We start from the raw sequence: 22,331 nt of genomic DNA, 5'->3' as shown, positions 1-22,331 counted from the left end.
AAAAAATATTACAAAGGGTTCTTAATTTAGATATTTGTAAACTAAATAAAAATACCATAATATTTCGTCAACTAAGCTGCTACTAGTAAAATTAGTTATTTAAAATTGGTTGCTCCAAATTTTTATATGATCGCACGTTGTATAACAAAAGTGTTTATTATTTACAGTGTTAATTTATTCTATGATTCTTTACCTGATGTTTTTAATACTTATATATAATATATGAGATAATATATATATATGATCAAAAGAATCCTTTTTAATTTTTAGTTTTGACGAGTGGTCCTTTGATTACTGAGTAAAAATATGTATAATATTGAAGAATTCACATATAATTTTTGTAAAAAAATCATGTTGCATTTACATGAAAATTATTTACAATAACATTTTGTCTACGTCAGTTATTTAATGACTACAAGTTTGAGAAAAATTATAATCTTAACATTTGTACTGAATTACATAAATATTGCTGATAATACTTTCCATAAAAACAAAAAACCGAACGAAGCTGCCAGTCCTTTCACAACTTGATGCATGTAATAAAATCTGCAACAATTACAATGTAAATCATTTTCATCATTAATTTAATTATAATTTTATTCAGAATTCATGAGAATATAATATTCAAAATTAAATAGTTAACGTAAAGTAGGGGCTCACCTTTGCCATCTGAGCTTGCTTTTAGCAATAGTTTTCAGATTATCTTTAAATAAATAAACCCGGATACCCTTGATGTAATTACTGAAAAACTGTTCCCAATTAAAACTCTCCATGGTGAAGTAGAACATTTGCCTGTCTCGCGGGTCAAGCCGGTGCCACATGCCTCGTACGTTATCATTAGAAAACGTCCACTCCCGCGTACAAAAGTATGATATGACATTTGCGAATTTGTGGATCTTTCCGTACATTTTCATGAGGCTGTATGTAGAAGGGAAATTACGCAATACTTAGTCACAGAAAGGTTATTATTACAATAAAAAAATAATTTATTTATCAAATTCACCTTGGCTTTCGTCCAACACAAACGCTCAAGGTGTCGATTATGAAGGCGGGAACCAGATGCAGGATAACAGAGTATATCGTGTTAACGAACGAATACTTGCTCATTGTGAAGGATATATACCATAGAGCTGTGCTCATGGGATACATGTTCACGTATCTTTTGTTGGTGTGAAAAAAATCCTGCCACGTGAAAGGAGCATCAACGGAAGACACAAAATTGTAAATCAACATTTCCTCATCTCGCCTAAAATAACAAAAATTTAATGTGGATTGAAAATAGTTGAAAAATGTAATTGTATTTAAAAATTGCGTATTATTTAATCAAATATAACAAAAAAAAAAAAGTTTTTATAAAGAATAACTCACTAACCTAGCCGTCTGCATGGCTATATCCCAAGCGCTAGCGATCAGGGCATTTACGGTAAGATCGACGGGCACGATGTTGGCGTTCTTCTTGGGGTCGCAGTGCATCGTACGGAGCAATCCTGTAGCTACTCCGGCTGCTATCCCCGTTGGGCCGTAAAAATTGTCGATCCAACCTGGCATCGGCTCGTTGGCGGTAGAAATCACTGTTGGTTGAAATATGAAACAAAATCGATTGTTTGAAGATGTTAAGATTCTCGATATTTTATATAAAATTTCTTATTACTCGATTTTTCTTGAGCTACGGTAGTTTAGTTTTAAGTACCAATGATGTACTTACCGATACCTGGTCTAAATATACCAATAGGCAAACTCTTGTTTCTTGATCTGATCAGATCTTCTGCGATTGCTTTTGTGAATGCATACGTATTTGGCCAAGGTGATATTATTCTAGATGAAAAATGTTTTATTTTTTAAATTATATTATCTCAATGTACATGATTCAAAATTTAATGCTAAAATAACGTTGCTCACCGGGGAGAAATTTCATTGACGGTTTCTTCTGGTAAACAGTTTACAAGGCTAAGAAGTTCCTTATTTTTGATGGGATAATCGTAGAATTTTTCGCCGATTTCTCGTGATATACAATTTGCGTATGCCGTAGAAACGTGTACAGCAGCCTGGAAAAAAATCGAAATTAAAACTAGTAAAAATCCAGATTCTATTTAAGTTGTTTAATCAGATTTTTTAAAAGGATTTTTTCTGTAAAATAATAATTTTTTAACTTAAATATCATTACGTTCTTTTAGTTTTTTCTGGAACAAATTGAAATTTTAGTCGAGTGCCAGTTGAAACGTTCAACTTGCACAGTTCTTAAAATTTATTATAAAACCAGTAATACATCTAATACACTTTTTGATAAACCAGTTTTCCAATGGCTTACCATTTAATCAACTATAAATTACTGAAAATAAAAATAAAATTCTATGGAGTTGTACTGAATTTTTTAGTCACAAAAAAACACTACTTGTCGATAGTATTAAAAATTAATTGTATAAAAAAAGTAGCAAGCAAAATTAAACTTTAAGACTGTCATTTGATTGATGTAAACAAATTGATAATTCATAGCATAAAATATTAATAAAAAATTCAATTATATTCAGTTATTCACCACCTGCTACGTTAAAATGCATTTTTAAGACACATTTGGGTTTGATGGCACTTCCAATTACTTGCAAGTACCTGGTTGGACGAGATACAATAGCGAATGAGAGCAGTTTTTTTAACAAAACGATTAAATATTTATTATATTATGCTCTGAGTCAACTAAGAGCGGGAAAAAAATACGATTATAAGTTTATTTTTGCTGAATTAACTACTACCACTTATTGTTAGTTCAACGTCAAATCAACGATGCGAGAATTTTATAATTGTCGCTAAATACTTTTCGTTTGAATGACATTCATAAATATTAATTCCAATTTGTCTTAAAAAAGCTTACTCAACACTGGAAAAAATCTATTTTTTCAGAATCAATTATCGTCATTGTATAATTTGATACTCCCTTACCTTCAACTTCTGCATGTCCTTGCACAAACTCAGAATGTCAGACGTACTTTGAACGTTGATCGCCGTAGCTAACTTTAGCTTTTCATCGAAGCGTACTGTCGCGGCTACGTGAAAAACAACGGACACCTGTGAAAGAATTTTGATCAGCACTTACAGTAATTGCAAAAAAAACTAATTATGAAAATGACTATGAGAATGTAATGTATGATCGAGGGAAAAGTGGTTTAGAAAATTGAATCTTTTGGTAACGACTTTGTATAGCAACGCGTGTCATGTACAAAATTATAAAGCCACACGCTTATTAAGTAATGGAGCATTGGAAGTTTTGGCACGTTGCTCGTTCATTGCGTCTTGTACGTGCATACGTTATTCTTTTACATGTACAGGTGTTTGGGGTCCTCGCATTACTCAGAAAAAAATCAAACGTCATTCAAAATCAAATGCGTATAAAAATTTATGGATCAGTTTAATGGATATCTAATTAGTTCGTGCCGGGTAATAATAATAATAAAAGTAATAATAAAAAAATAAATAAATAAAAGCGTTGATAGAAGTAAATGAATGATCATTACACGGTGGTAAATAAAAAATCTGTAAGCGATCGAGATACACTTGAAAGTATCGACAAAACGGTAAACAAATTATTGTACTAAAATTGACACATAGTTATTAATATGTCATACACGTAATTTTATTTTCGGCGATTATTTCGTCCAGTTACTTCATTATTGCACCACACTTACGTCGCGTGTCAGCAAATCTCTATCAGACGTAGAAAGTCCCAGGCCTTGGAGACTGCAGTCCCCGGCGACGGCCGCGACTTTGTGATGAAATTTTGGATTTTCCTCTTTGAGCCGCTTGTATATCTAGAAGAAAAAACGTTATACCTCTTGTGCTGTTGTTATTAATGTTACCTTGCCATTGCTGAAAACTGTTTTTATTTTATTTATTTTTTTTTTTTTTGACTGGTTGATTATTTTATTGTATTTGTAAATGCATACTCGCAACATGATTTTTTTCATTGCTTCCTACACATGTGGGTCATTTGACGAAAAGTGGAAAATATCAAGGGCTTAAATAAACTAAAACTTAAGGAAGCTTTTAATTTTGTATTGCTTGTGACCTACACAAGTTAGAATTTTTGGATCCCATTGGAAACGCTCTAAAAAGAATTTTGCAATAGCAACGTGATGGGTAGCATTACGAGCTCTGAGAAAAAATGATAGTACTAAATGAAAATTAAATTGAACCTTCCACTGATGTTATGTATTTAACATTTATACTTTTTTGTACATCACCGCAGCAGTAGCTAATGGTAATGAAAAAAAAATTAAAAAATTTTCTGCAGTACACTACACCTCCATAGAATACATAATATTTAAATAAAAACACAAAGTACAATTACGTGACTTTTCGGGAGCATTTTCCCAAGAAACATTTAATTTGTCAGATTTTGGGACCACTACTTATAAATTATATGAAAATATTTTTTGTTTCTCTAAAATGTGAAGCCAAATCTCTATAAATACATGGAAAATTTTATTTTTTATAAAATGCTCCACGTGCAAAGTGGGGATAAATCGTATGTTTATAGGTCGACTATTGTTTAAAAAAGAAAAAAAAATTGTTATGAATTACTACTCTATTAGTTTATTATTGAGAAATGAAAAAAAATGTATCATTGAACCATTCAAACAGTTTACTTTGACGTAAGATGCAAGGATTACTGTGTCAAGCTCAAATTACTTGGGCAAAAAAAGTAAGTGACATCACTGCGTACAAGTAAACGTGTAACTTGTTGTATTTACATACTAAAGTACAAGAGTGTCCACATTAATCATGGGTAAGTGTGCACTCTTCTCCACTGGTGCGTCTCTCGACAGCAGTGTAAACTCGCGTTTCCATCATCCATGCGAATTTTTTTTCAGATTTTAACAAATGACGCGTTTGTTGATACTTTGATTGAATTTACCTGCTCATTTCACAAGTTACGCCAAACACGCCGATTCAAAAGAAAAACCAATGTCATCTAGTCAAATGACAAGTATACTCATACAAAAATTCAAGAATCCATTACCACGTGATGCGCACTTCCTAGAATTTTCAATGAACCAAAAGGTGATCGTAAAAAGACTCGTCAATCGCGTATTAATTTCCGCAAAAACTTCGACTTTACTCTGTAGTTGGATTTTGTTTGGGCGATACTTCTTATCGCGGTCATGTGGAGCTACGCGTGCCTGTTGTGTCTTGCTAACAAATCACAGGTGAAAGGCTTCAATCTGTCTTGGTAGGAGCACCTGTTATGCCTCCTCAGAGTTTCGCGCAACTTTAATAAGTCCTTTGCGATTGCGGATATGTGAGATTTCGGTAATTGCTAGTGCTTGGCTGTCCAATCGCTCGTGTAATGGCAAAATCATACGTCACGCGATGTTTGCACCCGAACTATTTTTTTTTTTCCTTTACTCTCTAGTTAACACTCACCGGGTCGTTGAACAGTTCCTCCATTCTGGTGTCGATGCTTTTCTCTTTTTTCGGGCGTACAAGCACGTAGATGCGCTCGAGATCGGCACAGCTTCGCAGCAGCTTTTCTATCAGTATTTTGCCCAAAAAGCCCGTTCCTCCTGTTTATCGTACCATAAAAAAAAAAAAAAAAAAATAAAGTATTTCGTACATGATACAATTTATCTTGTTTGCGTAATCCAAATTGCACGTAAATGTAACGGGTGTTGTAATTATTTATTTTACATGCCAAATACCTGTAATGAAAATGCATTGATGAGCATAAAAGTCCTGCAGTGGAGTTCTGCTGGTAATTATTCGACTATTTAGGTCGAGTGTCTCTGTGATGTCGTTGTTATTGGACTCACTGGTGACTGATGGTTTTTTGTATACGTATTTGGCCTGAAACAGGTAATCATTTTACTTGAAAAAGTAGTTTCTTTAAATTATGTAGAATAAAAACATATTATTTCAATCTTATAATTTAAAAGGAAAATTTTATTGAGTTGGATAGATTTTAGCGCAGATTGAACGTAGATTAAAAAAAAAATTAGTTTCATAAGCTAATAATTATAAGAGCACAAAGACAGTCTCTCCATTTGCTCTCAAGCAAAAAACAAAATATCCAGAAATGGCATGGAAAATGAATTTTCTTAGAAAGGACAAACTCGTCCATTTTCGGATTTTCCACTCTAACAGATAATTCGCTAAGTCGTGTTTACATGTGTACATCATATGTTTACAAAGTTCATTTCCGGCATAACTCGTCAGCATCATCACAGGTGTACACAAACAATCTGGCATCCCAAGGCTCTCAACGAAAGTGTTTCAACAGACCTTAGTGGTAGCAGTAAGTATACCTGCCATACTCCCGCGAAATGTAATATTTCTCGCGGTCGGCGAAAACTCGCGGCGATTACCAAACGCTTCCTCGTACACACAAATGCGCGACACGCGCTTTGCGGTTTCTTTTTTTTTTTTTCCGTATAATTTGTTTTTTTGTTTCTTCGTCATCGCAGCATCTCTTGTACTCGTACGAGTTCATCGAACCTTTTTCAGCATTTTTGGTAAGCACTGCCATAAATAGACCAATTTTTTTTAAGTCAAACATTTTAATTTTAGTTGCAAGTAAGTCCAGCCAATAAACAAGTCTCACTATTGTATGAATGAATATGGATAAAAATATATATATCCGAGGGGGGGAAGACCGATGGATCAATTCACAGCTGGACCAGAGGCGTTTGTTCAAGTTAATTCACGCCACCGGATACATCACGAACGCATCCGTTCCCAGCTTCAATAACCCTCCTTTCTGCATCTGCTAATGTGCATTAAAAAAAAAAATTTTCCGTTTCCGGTCAAAACTTTGAGGGCTTGAAATTTATTTTTTTTCAAACCTTATTAACGATAAAAAATGAGATTTTGTCAATATTTTTCATGCTAATCAGATACGATGCTTTTTTTAATAATTAAAATTTAATTATCTAGTGCAAATAAATTTACCGGTTGTAAATACTTGTTATTAATTCTTATAAATAATTCTTGTTGTCAAAGTCAAAAATTATTCAAATTTCTTTATTTGTACGCTTAACCGACTAATTTTTTATGGAGATTATATCTATTGCACAAATAAAATTATAATTAAAAAATCTGTTGATTAAACTATAAAATTATGAGTGCTAATATGCAAAATTATAATAAATTCTCAGTGATTCTAATACAGTCAAACTTTAACTTATATGATAATCTTCTAAATGAACTTTTTGATAAATTGAGAAAGTTTTGTGTCAATCTAACGATAGCGATTTTTTTTTCTAATTTTCCGAACAAAAGGGGTTACGATTGTTTGACCAAGATATGATGTGTGATATTACCTGATGGCCAGAGATAGTGTATACATGCAATCAGTATTTGGTGTACTTGTATTTTTTCTCCCTTTTTCTTTGCAAAAAAACCATTTAATCCCCCCTTTAACTATTAATTAGACTTAGAACGTTGTATCTCACATATTCTTACTTTACGCAAAATTTCATGAGTTAACATTTGTTTATGGTGTGTCGTTACTATCTAGTTATCGATAGTGTTTTAATTGTAGCTGCGACTTTATCATTGGCGAACAGTAAATATTAGCTCTACGATGACCTATTGCACCTGTTTATTTTTAATGTACCACTTTCAGCCGGTTACGAATATATTTTATAAAAAAAAACTCCAGCTGATTAGAAAACATAAATTCGAAGAAATATACATTCTTGAAATTTAAAATGAATCAATTTTCAAATAATCGGCCGTTTAAAAAAACATTAAGTGTTCTTACGTTATTTCAATTATGTCAGCAATGAAAACAAAGCAGTCATCGACAAATCAGGAATTTCAAGGACGATCGTAAGTATTGAATTTGAGTTAATTAACGTTACATAAAAAAAAAAAAAAAAAAAAAAAAAAATAAAAAAAAAAAAAATACTAGAGCACGATTTGAGAATCGTCGTGCGTGTAATTCGTTGCACCCAAAATGAATCACTCGGTCAATGTCTATACTTAAAATTATTTAAAAATCGTACTATCCATGTATAACTATAAACTACGAGTCTAGTGGCGTAATATTTGGTAATCCATGGGTAGGTTTCTATCGGATCTAATACGCGAAATCTCACCGAAGTAACAGCCGTCAAGTATTACGTGTACGTAAATATACACGACCCAAGAAAGATAGAGATGGTACGCAATTATAATAAGCCCCGGACGGCGCGTCGTTATGTTACATCGGACACCTTTATGTAACTCTCATCTCTCTTTCTCCCGACAAATCTTTTTTTTCACTCCTCTTTCTCGCTCCACCTCCTACACGGGGACGTCGGTGACGCGGGCGCGGTTCGGTCTATCCGTAAGATCTTCATATCCCGCAAACGATCTCTCTCTCGTGCACCGCAGGCTTGCCTCATCCACACACAAATCTCCGTAAGAGCTTCCGCTTCTCTCCAGATTCTTACATTTACTATTATTATTACTTATATTTTTTTTTTTTTCTTTTCAAGGTGCGTAAAAGTTTTCGGCCTTCGAGCGCGGCTTTCTTCTTCTTTCGCGCCGAAATTTTCGCAGAGACGCGCGTGCCGGTGTCTACGTGTGCGCGCACACCACTTGTGAAAGATGGCCTCTTTAAACGGTGCCGGCGACTCCTACGTCCTTCGACGCGCTGAAAAAAGCAAGTGTCTTTTGTTTGATGTGCATTTTTGCACGGCCCGACTGGCAAGTGCGCAGTGGTGTAATATATACCTTCGATGAGCGCGCAAGCTGCACGCGGTGCTTTTCAAGTAGTTGAGTGCGGCCTGCTCAGTTTTCCGTGGTTCAAGAGAGTTTGAGGGTATTGTCGTCGTCCTTTTTTTTCCCCTCCGGGGAATTGAGTATGAAATTTAGGATGAAAAATCGGCTTGGAATACATTGCGCAATTGATAATTTATGTGTGTGAAATCTGATTTTTTCGTTGTGCCGAAACAGCTGAGCTTTTGAAATAGGGAATTTAAATTGAGAAATTCCGATTTAATCAATATCGCGTCATATGCTAATTCGTCCGATAGGTTCATGGGCGTGAAGTAATACTCGATTTTCGGGTAACGTGCCGCTCGTGGATATGCGTAATAGGCCCTGCTTAATTTGCCGATCGGGAGGAGAAGAGGAAAAATGTCGTGAGAGGAAATGTAAATTATGAGTTCAGAATTTGCGACTCCATTTTCACTTTATGTAACTTGCGAACAGAGTCAAACAAGTTTGGCTGGATTTCTCTTCGATTCTTCGGAATAATGAATTCGGTTGGGCCGAGATGAAAGAAAATTTTTTTTTTCTACCTCATGTGTTCACGAGTTTGACACCACGAGTTGAGAAATTGGAATTTTCAATTTGTAGGTTCGTCTGATTAGTGGTAAGTTAAGTTTTTTTGTTGTTTTGGTTTGACGAATAAACAGACCCGACGTGTTTTTCATCCTCACATACCGTTAACAGTGACGAAATATAAAAAAAAAAAAAAATGCCTTGCTCGGTTAAAATCAAACGATACACAATATTCATGAATTAACAGGACACCAACTTTCATTGGGCTTGAGAAAGGTGGATGACGTATTTCATGAAAAATTAACAATTTGCATAGCATTATTGTACATGAAAATCAATACTTTACAATTCGAATATTCTTTTGTATAAATTTTATACAAAATAAAAATTGTTTGAGTAAGCAAACATGAATTTAAAATAAACGTTTTAACCATGCCATACGTTTACTGCAATGAAACTAGTGATGAATAAAAATCGAAGATGAAGCCTACACCCAATGGAAAGTTGTGATATGAAAAATCAAATAATTTATAGCAAAGTACACAGCCACTTACATTTTGTGGAATATCGATGTCGAGCAGCATCTTGAGAGTCGTATGTGACTTTTTCCACCTCGGGATCGTCGGCCAAAAAGTCTAAGACACTCCGCGACTAGCAGCGACGAGCAAAAGCAGCTGGGAAAGCTCGCAAGCTCAGCCGTTCATCCTTTTACTGGACAAAAAACCAGTTACCGATCCGTAGAGTCTGATCGGCAAGCTCACCGATCAACCGATCGACGGAAATCCAAAAATCTTGCTTCCTTATTTCTTTATCTCCGACGGTCGCAAGCTTTCACAAGCGCGCTCGCGCTCGTGACAGAGGGCCCGATCGCGAGTCTTTGGAGTTGAAGTATGTGACTCGGCGCGCGCGAGGGAACGACTGACACTACGAGGCCGGTAGCCGCTGTACCAAAGCTGGCTCTTTCGCTCTTTCTCCCCTTTCTTTCAGAGCAGTGGACTGCCACGCTGGACTCAGTAATGAGTTAAAGCAGAGAAATGAAGACACACACGCTGGTTTTATTGCTTTGTGTACGTGTGCAAGCACGGTAACTCTACTGTACGGATGGTGCCGCGACGTTTTGAAAGACCACCGACTGCCCGCTCGCGTGTGCGGGAGGCTGGCTACGAGCGCCTCGGTATATACTCTCGCGATCTCGCGAGCCGGTGTTAATTGACGTTTGATGCCCGCTGAGGTGTATGCCCATACAGCTGTGGTGCACGCGCGTCACTACGTTCAAGATAAGAGGGAGAAGCATCTTCTTTTTTTACTCGTGCGGCTGTAGGTAAGGACACAGCACAGTGGTCTCTTTCTTGGCACGTGGGACTGTGCTAAAATGCTGGTTGTCGGGTCGCATGGTGATGGTGCTGCACATCGAGGTTGTCGTGGAAATACCAAAATCGATTTTCGTTTGTAAATCGTTGAGCAAAAAAGTGCCGGAGTGAAATTGCTTTTCTCGGAGTTGACGCGCATATGAAAAAAAAATCCTGACGGTTGACGCTTTCGTTCGAATTTGGTGCGTTACAGTCATGTTTTTAAGGGATGTAATTTGGAAAAGAAGTTTTGGGGATGACTGTTCTTGCACTCGAACCAAATGACGTTGTTTATAAGATCCTTTTCGTTGGTCCTTTATCGTGGAAGGATTTTTTACTCATTTTTAAAACTGTTCTGATGAATGGGATACAATTTTAGATCGTTAATTTGTAAAAATTCACATACTACTAAGAATATTTTTTAAGTATTGTCATCAGTCAAAATCGCTTGATGAAAAAGTGTTTTTTATTTACTAGTAAAAAAAATATTATAAATGAAATATTAAAAACGTAGACCATAGAACTTAATTTTTAAATTTGGTTTTAATAAGTAGGTATAAATAAGATGTACCGCTTTTGCATACTCTACTATTAAAGTCAGTTGAAAAAAAAATTTGCAAAATTTGTTTTTGAAAATTCAAAATCTTCAAACTAAAAAAAAGATTAAAAACAATCTTTGTAGAGTTTTCTCGTCTCTATTAATAAAACAATGTTATTGCTTGTAAAAAAATGTATTCCTTTCTTTTTCTCAAGTATCACCAATATTTAATTCTTTAATAAGGATATAATTAAAGTATTTAATTATATATAATAATTAATGGAAAATAATGTTATTAAATAATTATGCTATTATACGATTATTTTTCAACTGAATTTGGCGCTTTAAATATCCTTATAGATAAACCAGATATTGCATTTGCTTGAAATTTACTATAAAAGTGAAACTTTCATCATTCACGCAGCTCCGAAAGAATCTGCGATCAATGTCGTGCAATTAATATTCCAAACAGAAAGAGCTGACCGAAGCCTTGACTCATCATATTTCCTAACCATGCTTTGATTCGTTGAATAGCAATAACATTAATTAAAATTTTATGACAGTTTGTTATTTTGAATGTATTAAAAAATACTCTCTACGACGCTTGTGTCTATTCACATTTTATAACATTAAGGATTTAGTTAAAAAAAGTTTAAGCCATAATATAAAATATGTAGGTTACACGTATGTATTGAAAACATGTATTGACAAATCGTTTTATCAGTTGGAAAGGAGCAGTGAGTGTACGTTTACTTGGCGCAGAATTAAAAGAATGCAAGTAGGTCATGTTTAGTAAAAAGCTAAATATACGTATATATTTAAGTAATAAAATATGCTGTCCATTACATTGGCATGTAAGGAGTAGTGTACCAAATTCGGTGAGCTATCATTTTACGTGATATCTTCGTACATTTAAAAAACACCATTTTTTTGGCACTTGTTAATCAGTACAGTCGAAATTCCATCACTAAATAGTTTGTGTTGAGATATTATTCATCCCAGAAATACATATAAATAATTAAATGCTCGTTAAAATTACTGAAATAGTATTACGAACTGCTGCTTATTATTTAGCTTGAATTTTACTGTTTTTATTATTTTTTAAAATTTATATCTTTAACTCTAATCTTAGTACATCTATAGGTACTTGCTTATCATATCATGTTTATTTATATTAAAGAGTTACACTCGTATTAACTATGATTCATACATTAAAATGCATATTATTTTGAAAAAAATCTCACGACTAAAAAATATTTCACATATTTTCGTTAAATTAAGATCTTTTATCGTAATATTTAAAACTATGTGCAATAATAACTTTTTAACAATAAAATTGAGAAAAATTCTAACTCTTTGCAGAATAATTAATATCCCCTTTCTAAATCATAAAATTTAAAAACAATCTGCTACAACTATAAAACACTGAATAACTAATATAATCCACTATAACACGTACGTATTTGTAACAACACATATCATACATTTTTTAACAAAAACGTTACTATTATTCCAATGCCGAACCCTATTTTTAAAAGGACAATGATTTTAAATAAAACATTTTATTTTTTAAATTGTTTGGATGTAATATTTTGCTACCTTCTTATTTTTCACACACTCAACAAATTAAATCAAGTAAATAGTAATTCATGATATGATGCAAATAAATAACGCCTTATGTCTAGTTACACACGTATCTCATAAACCATGTGGTCAGTTCCTTTACAGACACGTAAACATAAAAAATTTAATTTTAATTCATAATTATTACATTTATTATTTTTTGGTTGTCTATTGAAGTTAACTTTTTTATGATAAAATTTCAGCGTCTTAAAATGGGCTACACAATTAAAATAGCCAAAACGTCGACAAAAAATTTTTTAAATCATTTTATCAGTAAGTGGGATGCATAGGCAGTTATTGGTTATATTTATGCAAAATATAATTTCCGTTTTACTAAGAAAACGCATTATTTTATTGACTTGTAGGTATATTGCTTTTTTTGTAAAATTGGCAAAAAATTTTTAAAAAGGCATGACTTGAATCGTATCACAGAATGTAAAAGTAAAAAAAAATCTTGAAAATTCATACTTACCTGCGCAGTTATATAAAATTGTATAATGCTTTATGTAATCGAAAAATAAAAATCTCGTCTGATCTTATAGGGTAGACGTGGGATGAAAAGAAGTCGCTTTAGCCATCTAATTTCAAGAGCCACTCAGATGTAATATTACTCAAAGACGTAATATCTCACCATAATCCAATGATACGCAGGCACCGCATGTAATTATAGACACACAAAGGCACACTCATATACATGCTTATACAAGTTTAGGCATCCGGCTAAGTTAAAAGATCTCAAGTAAACAATAAAAAATCGAAGAAAAAAGAGAAAAATACAAAGACACGTGATTTGAATACAACTGTTATATAAGCTAATCTGCAAAGACCAGCTCCTAGCTTGGGCACAGGTAAGTTATACAATTATTGTCCATAGAAGTAGGAATATTAGGCACATATGATGACATGAATGCTGCTGTTCATGGACATTTGGATTCATTTCACAAGGTGAAAGTTTCCGAATGCCAAGTAGATAGATCTTGATTTTTGTATCTCCGTGTGAACGATTGGAGTTGCACTTGCTTGTGTACCAATATCTACATAGACTTTGCTTATGAATTATATTATCGGATAAGTAAGTCATCGTATCACTAGCACTTTATTACAAATGAAGCACCAAAATATTATTTTTGGAGGGACGACCAATAGTAATTCAAAACGTCGATTTTGTGGTAAACGCCGGTAGGTATATTACAACACCTCAGCTCGTCCGTTCAGTATGAGCATTCGGACACTCGACTTTGAGAGAGAAATTTTGAAGCTGGAGTGTCTTTTAATATTTTACTACTTACACTTGACTCGTAATTTTTAAGTAGCTTCTTTTACTTTATTTCTTTCTTTTAATTACCTTTACGTATTAGCAAGGGTATAATTTATAAATACATGTACAAATTTATTTACTCACATCGCGTTTTTACTGATTATTGAGATCGTTGAATTACGTTTTAAAATTTAAAGGTCGCTGGAAACACAAAGTACTTTCATCAGATGTCATATAGTTATAAATTTGTTATATTTTGATACATTAGAGGTGTTTAATCAATTTGTAAAGTTTCTTCCCTGATTTATTCATTTATTTACTTATGTAAAAATGAATTTTTTTCATAAGAATTCATACATCACGAATGATACAGCAATAAAAAAAATTAAGAAAAATCAAAAATAAACTAATATTATTTACTAAAATATAATTTTAAAATGTGATAAGTACACGAAATTTTAGGATGCTCTTATACTGTAATAGACGACTGATTTAGCAATATTTTTTTTCTTATGCGTAGATCTTATAGCCTCATATTTAGTAATTATTACATGTGCTACTAAACAATCAGATTTTTTTGTTTCAAGAATAAGTGCATTATCAATTTTTAATTGCTCATGTGATTGTTTTAGAATATTTTTTATAAATTATACTTTATTGTAGCCAGCCATTGACAAGACCAACGATTTAGAGAATATAATGACTAACTTATTTACAATTCAATATATATTTTTCTAATAAAATTATGAGTGATTGTTTCAATAATTTTTAAATTATTTACAATTACATTTTATGAATCTTACTCATTAGTTCATTAAAATTTTTTGATAAAGGAAAATCGTTATGAGAAAAAATTTTTAATTTGAAAATGAAAAATGAGATTTTTAAATAACGTTAACCAAAGATAGCTTTTACATGGTTAGTAAAGCTGCTTTCTCATCAGTGAATTGAAAATGGCCCACAAGAGACTCCTCTTGGTGTTTCAAGGTTTTTCCGTTTTGTATAAAAATAAGAGCCTCTTCTTATTACTTCCAAAACTCGCGACATTGTATGAAATTATAATAGGACAGCGGCCCTGGCGCTTCGAGGCCAACTGTAATGGTTATATCGTAGTCAAAGTTGTTTGTTTTTGTTTCATTACCGGACTGTGATACTTTCGCTAAATAAACTATAGCTTGAATTCGAGCTCATTGATAGAGCGTAGTAGAAAATCAAGTAGAGACTCCACAGGAAAAGAGCAAAGACTGCATACTTAATGCTTTTGTGGAGTATGACCAACCTGAAAATCGATAGTAACAAAATATTTACAACTTTTTAATAGCAAGTATTATTTGAAAATTTTTTTTTTTTTTTTTAAACTCGTTTTTACCTTGACATTCGTTTTCTAGCTTTGGGTATGGTATCAAGAGTATCCTTGAATATGAATCTTCTAATTCCATGGACACATATATTCATGTAAGTGTCCCAGTCAAAGTCTTTCATGGAGAAGAAAAATATTTCTTTGTCCTCCTCTGATAATTTATCCCAAAGCTTAAGAACATTGTTATTTCTAAAATTCCAATTCTTCGTGCTAAAGTAAGCCGTAACTCGCATATACTTGTGGATTTTTTTGTACATCTTCAGTAACCTGTGAAAACATAGGTTTATCAAAAAACATTTTTATTTTTCGTACGGTAAGATTGGAAATTCCATGACTCACAAGTTCAACTCACTTTGCTTTTTTTCCTGTGACGAGAAGAGCAGTGTCAATGATGATGGCTGGTAACATGTGCAAAACGAGTATCAGGAAGTAGTGGAAGTAGATATACTTCGTCTCGGTCATTGAGTAACACCAGAGGCTTTGCATGGATGGTAGTTTTTTGCCGTGCTTGAAGGCCAACTCGACGTATTTGCCCCATGTCAATCGGTTTGTCCAACTCGAATGGTAGTTATAGATCGGTGGCTCGTCATCGGCATTTCTAAAAATGGTTGTTAAAACAGTAACAAAACTTTAGTACGATATACGTAGTAATAGAAAATACGTGGTGGAAAGAAAAGTATTACTTATTGTTGGCAATATCCCAAGCTGTAGAAATCAGAGCGTTGATTGTGAGATCAGCAGGTATCATTTCAGCTGTACAATCCCTGTCGATGTTCAATGTTCGAATCAGACCGACTCCACCTCCAACTAACGCACCGGTGGGTCCGGAAACATTATCAATCCATCCACTTAGTGGTTCCCGGAATGATGATATAACTGAAATGTCAAATTGTAAATTGTTAATATAAATTTTAAGGGAAAACTACAGAAGTACCTTATATAGCATTCTTATCATTTTTTCAAAAAGTTTAAATTCAAAAATTCTCCAATTTTTTGATAGCTTCATTTTTATGATACAAACTGATAAGGAAATAAATTTACTAGGTAAAAAATTACAGTAAATCTGAAAAAATTAGTTTTTAACAATCAATTTTCAAAGTTATCGTTGCATGCCCATGTTTCATGGAGGAAAATTGTCGTTATAAAAAACCACTTATTGTTCTGTTCGTTGAACTAAAAAAAGTTCTTTACGTTATCTTGTATTAGAAGAAGAAATACTTTAAAAATTTGGACAAGCAGTTTTTTCGCCATAACTTAAAATTTGAAGAATTACATAGTTGGTTAGTATTCATATTCTATTTTTTTAAATTATCTTCATCGCTTACAAATACAAAAAAATTTTTTTTTTTTTAGGTATTTGTCTATAATGTAATCCTGATTATATACAAGGCCAAATAACAGTAAGTAACAAAGAAGTTCTAACTTTAACTTATTACAGTTATAATTCTGCCACCGCAGTCTTTCATGAAATTTTTGTACAGTTTTTCCTGCTTTTTCTTTAGATTAATATTTCTTAGGCTTTGCAAGTAAAAAAAAAATAATAATAATAATAATAGGTACATAATAACCAATAATAATAAAGTTACTTACATGAATTTAAGAGATTTAAAAAAAATGTATAAAAAAACTAGCAATTTTATAATACATATTATAGCTACATATCGACGCCTCTTACGAAGAACAACGGAGCTCAGATTTTTCCATGTTAATTTAAATGGAAAAATCTGAGCTCCGTTGCTCTTCGTAAGAGGCGTCGATATGTTGTCTTTCGAAAATTTTAAACCATTATGCCAACAGCTCATTTCTTGCACAAATGTAATCGCTGGTTTTATTTATCGTAATATAACTTTCAGACTATTAAGCTCAATAAAAAAATTGTATTCGTATTTAGTGTTATTCTAGCTAAAGATATTTTATGGGTTTTAAAAATGATTAGTAAAATACTAGGAGATAAATTTTTTTAGAATACATAGTTTTGTTATACGCCACTAAAAATATGACAAATCCTTGCAAAAACTTACTACACATCATATTTGATAAAAAAAAAAAAAACTGTTTGTACCTATAGCTGGTCTAAAAATTCCAACAGGTAGTTCCCGTCCATACTGGAGGACTACGTGTTCTGCGATATTTTTAGTGAAGGTGTAGGTGTTTGGAAAGTCACCGAGCAGAGTTGGTGTTATTGTGTCGAGTTTGATGTCATCCAGGCTATGAACCAGTTTTATGATATTGTCCCCTAGGGAATCATTTATGTCATTCAAAATTTTCCATAATAAAGAACGTTTGTATTTTGGTGAAATAATGTCGTTCATTATCTTACATTTACCTGTCATTGGTGGATCATAGAACTTCTCCTCAATGACCGTTCTGTTGCAGTTACTGTAAGCTGTAGATACGTGAACAACTGCCTAAAAATACATTTTTCAATCATAAATAATTACACCAGGATTAACGCTACCTATAAAAAAGTGATGCCCTGTTGTGAAAATTACTACCACTAAAGTAAAATTTAAACTTATTTTTTAAAACCTATTTTAATAAAATTGGAAATCATATATATACAATTAAAGGGTTCTAATGAACTTACTTTTAGATTTTTTAGTTGTCTTGACAAATTCAATATTTCCTTCGGTCCTTGAATATTAATAGCAACAGCTTGCTTGAGGCTTTCGTCGAATCTAACAGTTGCAGCTACATTGAATATTATGGATACCTCTCTCACAATAAGCTCACGATCAATTTCTGAAATTCCCAAGCCTGGAAGCGAACAGTCTCCTTCTATCACTGTTATCTTGTGCCTAAATTTCGGCATTTCTTTCTTCACTAGATCGTATATCTGCAACAACAAGCAATAACAATAAGTGATCACTAATTTGATTGCTGCACTATTAATCGGATTAAATAAAGTCTTTACATTGCACAAAAATTATTGTAAACAACCCAATACATCAGTTGACAATAAAATTTTTATATTTTTAGGAGCAAACTTATATATACCGGTTCATCAAGGATCGCATCAAATCTCTGACGAGCATCTTGGCCTTTTTTTGCTCTAACAACAAGATACATCGCTGATAGATCCGGGCAACTCCTTAATAGCTTCTCTACTAATATTTTTCCCAAAAACCCAGTTCCACCTATAAGGATATCAATTTTATGAGTAATTTTAACATAAATGACTGTTCAATAAAAATGATGTAAACAAAATTTACCCGTGATCAGAATACTCTGGCCAGTGTAAAACTGTTGTACTGGTGTCTTCAAGCATGACACCTGGTTTGCCTCTATTTTTGTCATGGTGCTCTGAAATCAAATAAAATTACCGTTATTCACACTATCACGCATTTCGATTTCATTTAGGGATTTAAAAAGTCTGCTAATGTGCTCTTGTTGTACGACAATCATATATAATTTTTAGCAGCTTTTCAACGTCACTAGATTCAATCTCAATCATTTGTAGTTTAGGTTTTTACACAAGTATACTTTTTTCAACTGCTGTTAAAGTTTAAGATTCTGAGTTTATAGCATTGCAACCATAAGATATTTTATCTTTTATATAACAAATTTTAAATATTATTATAATATGTTATTTAATTACCGTTTTTTATGTAGTACTTGTATCACGTCAAATCAAATTACCATCAATCATTTAACTACTAATTTCGCGTAGAATTATGACAAAATGGATTACTCATTTTATTTATACATAAGTTTCTCCATACTGCTATTATAATTATATACTTTGTTTAAATTTTTAATGGAAAAAAACATTAATATTAATCTTCAACTCTTTGAGCAATACGTTATAAATATTGTGATATTGCTCGTAAAAACGGCTCAACCCTACATAAGCTCATTAAAATACCTAATCAAACGTTAGAAAAAATATTTTGAATTTATAGAAGATTATTAATCAGACTACTGTTTTATTAAAATTTTACAAAATATTTTTGCTGTGTGTTTTGTTGTCGTTCAATAAGTTTTATTTATTTATATACTCCAGATAACGATTTTTTCTTTCGTAATTAATATATGATTTATTTACCGTTGCATTTATTAATTTTATTCATACTTAAATATACTATTCATATAATTATTACTTCAAAACTTTGGTTTGAAAAGGTATTACTTTTTTTGAGCAAAATATTTAAATATTTAATACTTTTGTATAACTATTACAAGTCTTTAATTTATTTAAAAAGTCCATTTGAATATTTGAGCCATTATTCGTTTTCAACAGTGTTTACTCTCCTCTGATTTCATATAATTTAACAAACGTTTAGTTTAAATGACCTCTGTTGTCTTTGGCATTTTAAATAATGACACATTCTCTGGATTATTTATTCCGCATATAATCTACTCGCGTTAATTGCTCACTCTAGTACACACAATGACTATCGAATCGTTTTTCTTCGTCGCCATGTATTTCTAATGGTATTTACATAAACGCAATATCGGTACCCGAAGATCAACAAAATCAGTTGCTGAGTAACTCTTTAAAGAGAGAGGAAGATCTATGTAAATCAGCTGGAGCTTTCAACTCCCATGAATTTAAGATCAGATTCAAAAAATCATTGATTACTATGATAATAATTACGCTACCTTAAGAAATCAACAACAAGCTTAAATTTTTCTTGTGATTTTACATTTTTCTTTGAATATGCCTCATTATGCATGTACTTCTAAAAATTTATCAGACTTTATCGAATGTTTTTTCAATTTTTGGGTTCGATTTTTTTTAAGTGCATGCAATAAAAGAGAGTTTGATAAAGTCAACCACTTTTTTATCAATAATTTGAGTAAAAATGATTTTGGAAGAACTATGGCTATGCTATACAGTCGACAACAAAACATCGTTAATTTAACCATTACAATGATTGTAAGAAATAAAAGTTGAGAACAATAAGAAATTTAGTTACTATTCATGAATAAAATAAAATTTTATTCGTTCCACAGGAATCTTGAAGATTAAAAAGGTCGACACTTTCATTTATACTGAAAATTTAAAGTTTATACCTTTGAGTAAAATACAATCAGACGTTGAGAATTTTAATGTACAATACAGTTATTTAGCCGATTTTTATTGGTCATTGTTATTGGGAAAGTTAAGAAATAAAAAAACGCTAGCTACTGTTATATCTTGCCACCTATTTTGATTACGTTCTTACATCGCATTGTATTGAATTGTATTTTATTTCTCACAAGCAAAAGCTTTTAACCGAAAAATGTCATAATCAACCGGAAAAATTTAAAAAACGGTTTTATAAGTCTTCAATATTTTTATAATCACTTGACTTTAAAACTTTATTTATTCTAATGTTTAATTTCATCTGAAATTCTAAAAAAAATTTTTCTCGTTATTTATAAAAATAAACATACTTACCTGATAGATTTACAGAAACAAAACCACCTTACTATACTTCGGACATGACAAATTCAAACCATAAAGTTTTCTACGAACACTCATTTCTTACCAGCGTACAGAGCAAATTTGAATAGAACCAAAAATATGAATTTCGCATCCAGCCTTAAACCACACACGTACTGCAGTAACAATAAATATCACACCAATGAACTGATGCCAGAACTTGCGAGGAACAAACACTCACCAATTGTTTCTAATCCTTCCTCTTGCGGTAAAGTCTTAAAAGATAAAAAAAAAAAAAAAGTGAGAGAAAGAGGAAAAGCACTCCTCCTTCCTCCAGAACTCCCGAAGCGACTCTGTAGTGTCAAGTGACGACAACGATGAGCTACTTCTATCCCGAGAGCAACGGGAAGGTGCGCGCGTACACGTTCAATCGCGCGCCGAAAGTGAAAGCTCTCGATTTCGTTGCGCGCATTTGAGGACGAGACCAACCGCACGTTCGATCCCTTCCCTGACTCCTCCACGTATACACCTTTTGTTTTCGACTCGAACAGCGGGTGTTATTAATAATATATATCTTACTGCACGTACTCTATGAACTGCATTAAGCTCTCTCAAACGCACGGTTTATACGATTTTTATAGCTTGATTCTTCGAAGAGGGAGGGTTGCATTATGTGCGTGTTTGTTGGGCCCTCTTTTTCTAAGGTATTCTCGAAATTACTGGATTTTTTTTGCTTCGTTTGACAAACGACTGATGTATATTCAGAAGTAGATGTATTTATTTAATTTTTTTTTTTTAAATTGATTTAATTGCGAGAAGGATAAAAGTGCAATCGAACACGAGTGCAGTGATTTAGAAGAGTAGACAGAGGAAATGTATAATTGATTGCGGTTGAGGCAGGAGAAAAAGTACACTCCTTGATATCGGATGTAGTGAGCCTTGTAGCCTCGATGCGATTAAACGGATGAACGGTGGATTTCTCTTTTATTTACTTCCAAACACAAGCCTTCTAATGTATGATACGAGGCTGAGATTTTGTGAGCGGGTAATGAACCTTGAAGTTAGTTGTTACTTGGTGACCTCCATTCATATTTTGTATCTGCTGGGGATTCGTACAACAGGTCAATCGTTTTATTTGGTTGTTATTAGAGGGAAAAATAAATATCAAGTCAATATTCGAGCGTTGGAAAACGTTGCCTAATTTATAATTTAAAATAGATGTTTTCCTCTACAAGATGTAATGGATGTAACTGACAAACAATGAATTCAATTTAATTGATAATTTTTACTGCAAAATTCTTTCCAAATGACTTAATTGTTTTAATCGTCATCGGTTCTCTGGTTGAAATTCAATTGTTACCTTACATAAATTTCATTATTGGCGGACCATTTATTTATACGAATGAACAGAAAAAAATTTACAATTCTTACTGGATTGTTTGAGAAATATTTTGTTGGAAAAATACCAATGAAAAATTTTTAAATCATGACTTTTTTTATTTATAAAAATTATAAAAAGATGTACTCTTCACATTTCGTTCTTAATTTAAACATTCAGTCTTACAGCGTTTAACTGA

The 22,331-nt window shown here is 32.6% G+C and overlaps 2 protein-coding genes across 3 annotated transcripts; both read right to left on the bottom strand.

Annotated features, from left to right (window-relative positions):
• Positions 1 to 216: 216 nt before the first annotated feature.
• On the bottom strand, positions 217 to 10,390 carry LOC106641081 (fatty acyl-CoA reductase wat-like). The gene is made up of 11 exons (XM_014355314.3): positions 9,813 to 10,390; positions 5,691 to 5,835; positions 5,416 to 5,555; positions 3,678 to 3,800; positions 2,935 to 3,060; positions 1,900 to 2,045; positions 1,706 to 1,815; positions 1,373 to 1,571; positions 1,004 to 1,246; positions 661 to 918; positions 217 to 546 (listed from the first exon to the last, which is right to left on the bottom strand). The coding sequence occupies exons 1-11, from the start codon at positions 9,840 to 9,842 to the stop codon at positions 456 to 458; spliced, it is 1,611 nt and encodes a 536-aa protein (XP_014210800.2). The 5' UTR covers positions 9,843 to 10,390; the 3' UTR covers positions 217 to 455.
• A 3,871-nt stretch (positions 10,391 to 14,261) lies between these two features.
• On the bottom strand, positions 14,262 to 21,156 carry LOC106646474 (fatty acyl-CoA reductase wat-like). Of its 2 annotated transcripts, none has more exons than XM_089591944.1 (10): positions 20,996 to 21,156; positions 18,599 to 18,689; positions 18,384 to 18,523; positions 17,970 to 18,222; positions 17,713 to 17,790; positions 17,449 to 17,622; positions 16,070 to 16,262; positions 15,739 to 15,984; positions 15,396 to 15,653; positions 14,262 to 15,305 (listed from the first exon to the last, which is right to left on the bottom strand). In XM_089591944.1, exons 2-10 carry the CDS (start codon positions 18,681 to 18,683, stop codon positions 15,164 to 15,166), a joined length of 1,569 nt encoding a protein of 522 aa, XP_089448070.1. In that variant the 5' UTR covers positions 18,684 to 18,689; positions 20,996 to 21,156; the 3' UTR covers positions 14,262 to 15,163. The 2 variants fall into 2 exon arrangements, with proteins under 2 accessions (XP_089448070.1, XP_089448069.1); XM_089591943.1 differs by having other exon boundaries at positions 17,713 to 17,794; positions 17,974 to 18,222.
• Between the last annotated feature and the right edge of the window lie 1,175 nt (positions 21,157 to 22,331).

Source organism: Copidosoma floridanum, unplaced genomic scaffold (genome assembly GCF_036245765.1).
Source record: "Copidosoma floridanum isolate Cflo_tuat_1 unplaced genomic scaffold, Cflo_Japanese_pri ptg000014l, whole genome shotgun sequence".
Lineage (NCBI taxonomy): Eukaryota > Metazoa > Arthropoda > Insecta > Hymenoptera > Encyrtidae > Copidosoma > Copidosoma floridanum.
This window is presented reverse-complemented; position numbering and strand designations above follow the sequence as displayed.

What these genes read in the sequence shown, in the direction of transcription:
- LOC106646474 (XM_089591944.1), bottom strand. Translation starts at nt 18,683, where the DNA reads ATGACAAAAATAGAGGCAAACCAGGTGTCATGCTTGAAGACACCAGTA. An exon ending in ATGCGATCCTTGATGAACCG is followed by an intron (nt 18,223 to 18,383) that starts GTATATATAAGT and finishes TTGTTGTTGCAG; the next exon opens with ATATACGATCTAGTGAAGAA. An exon ending in GCTAGAAAACGAATGTCAAG is followed by an intron (nt 15,306 to 15,395) that starts GTAAAAACGAGT and finishes ATCGATTTTCAG; the next exon opens with GTTGGTCATACTCCACAAAA.
- LOC106641081 (XM_014355314.3), bottom strand. Translation starts at nt 9,842, where the DNA reads ATGCTGCTCGACATCGATATTCCACAAAAT. An exon ending in ACATCGATATTCCACAAAAT is followed by an intron (nt 5,836 to 9,812) that starts GTAAGTGGCTGT and finishes TACCTGTTTCAG; the next exon opens with GCCAAATACGTATACAAAAA. An exon ending in GAGATTTGCTGACACGCGAC is followed by an intron (nt 3,061 to 3,677) that starts GTAAGTGTGGTG and finishes ATTCTTTCACAG; the next exon opens with GTGTCCGTTGTTTTTCACGT.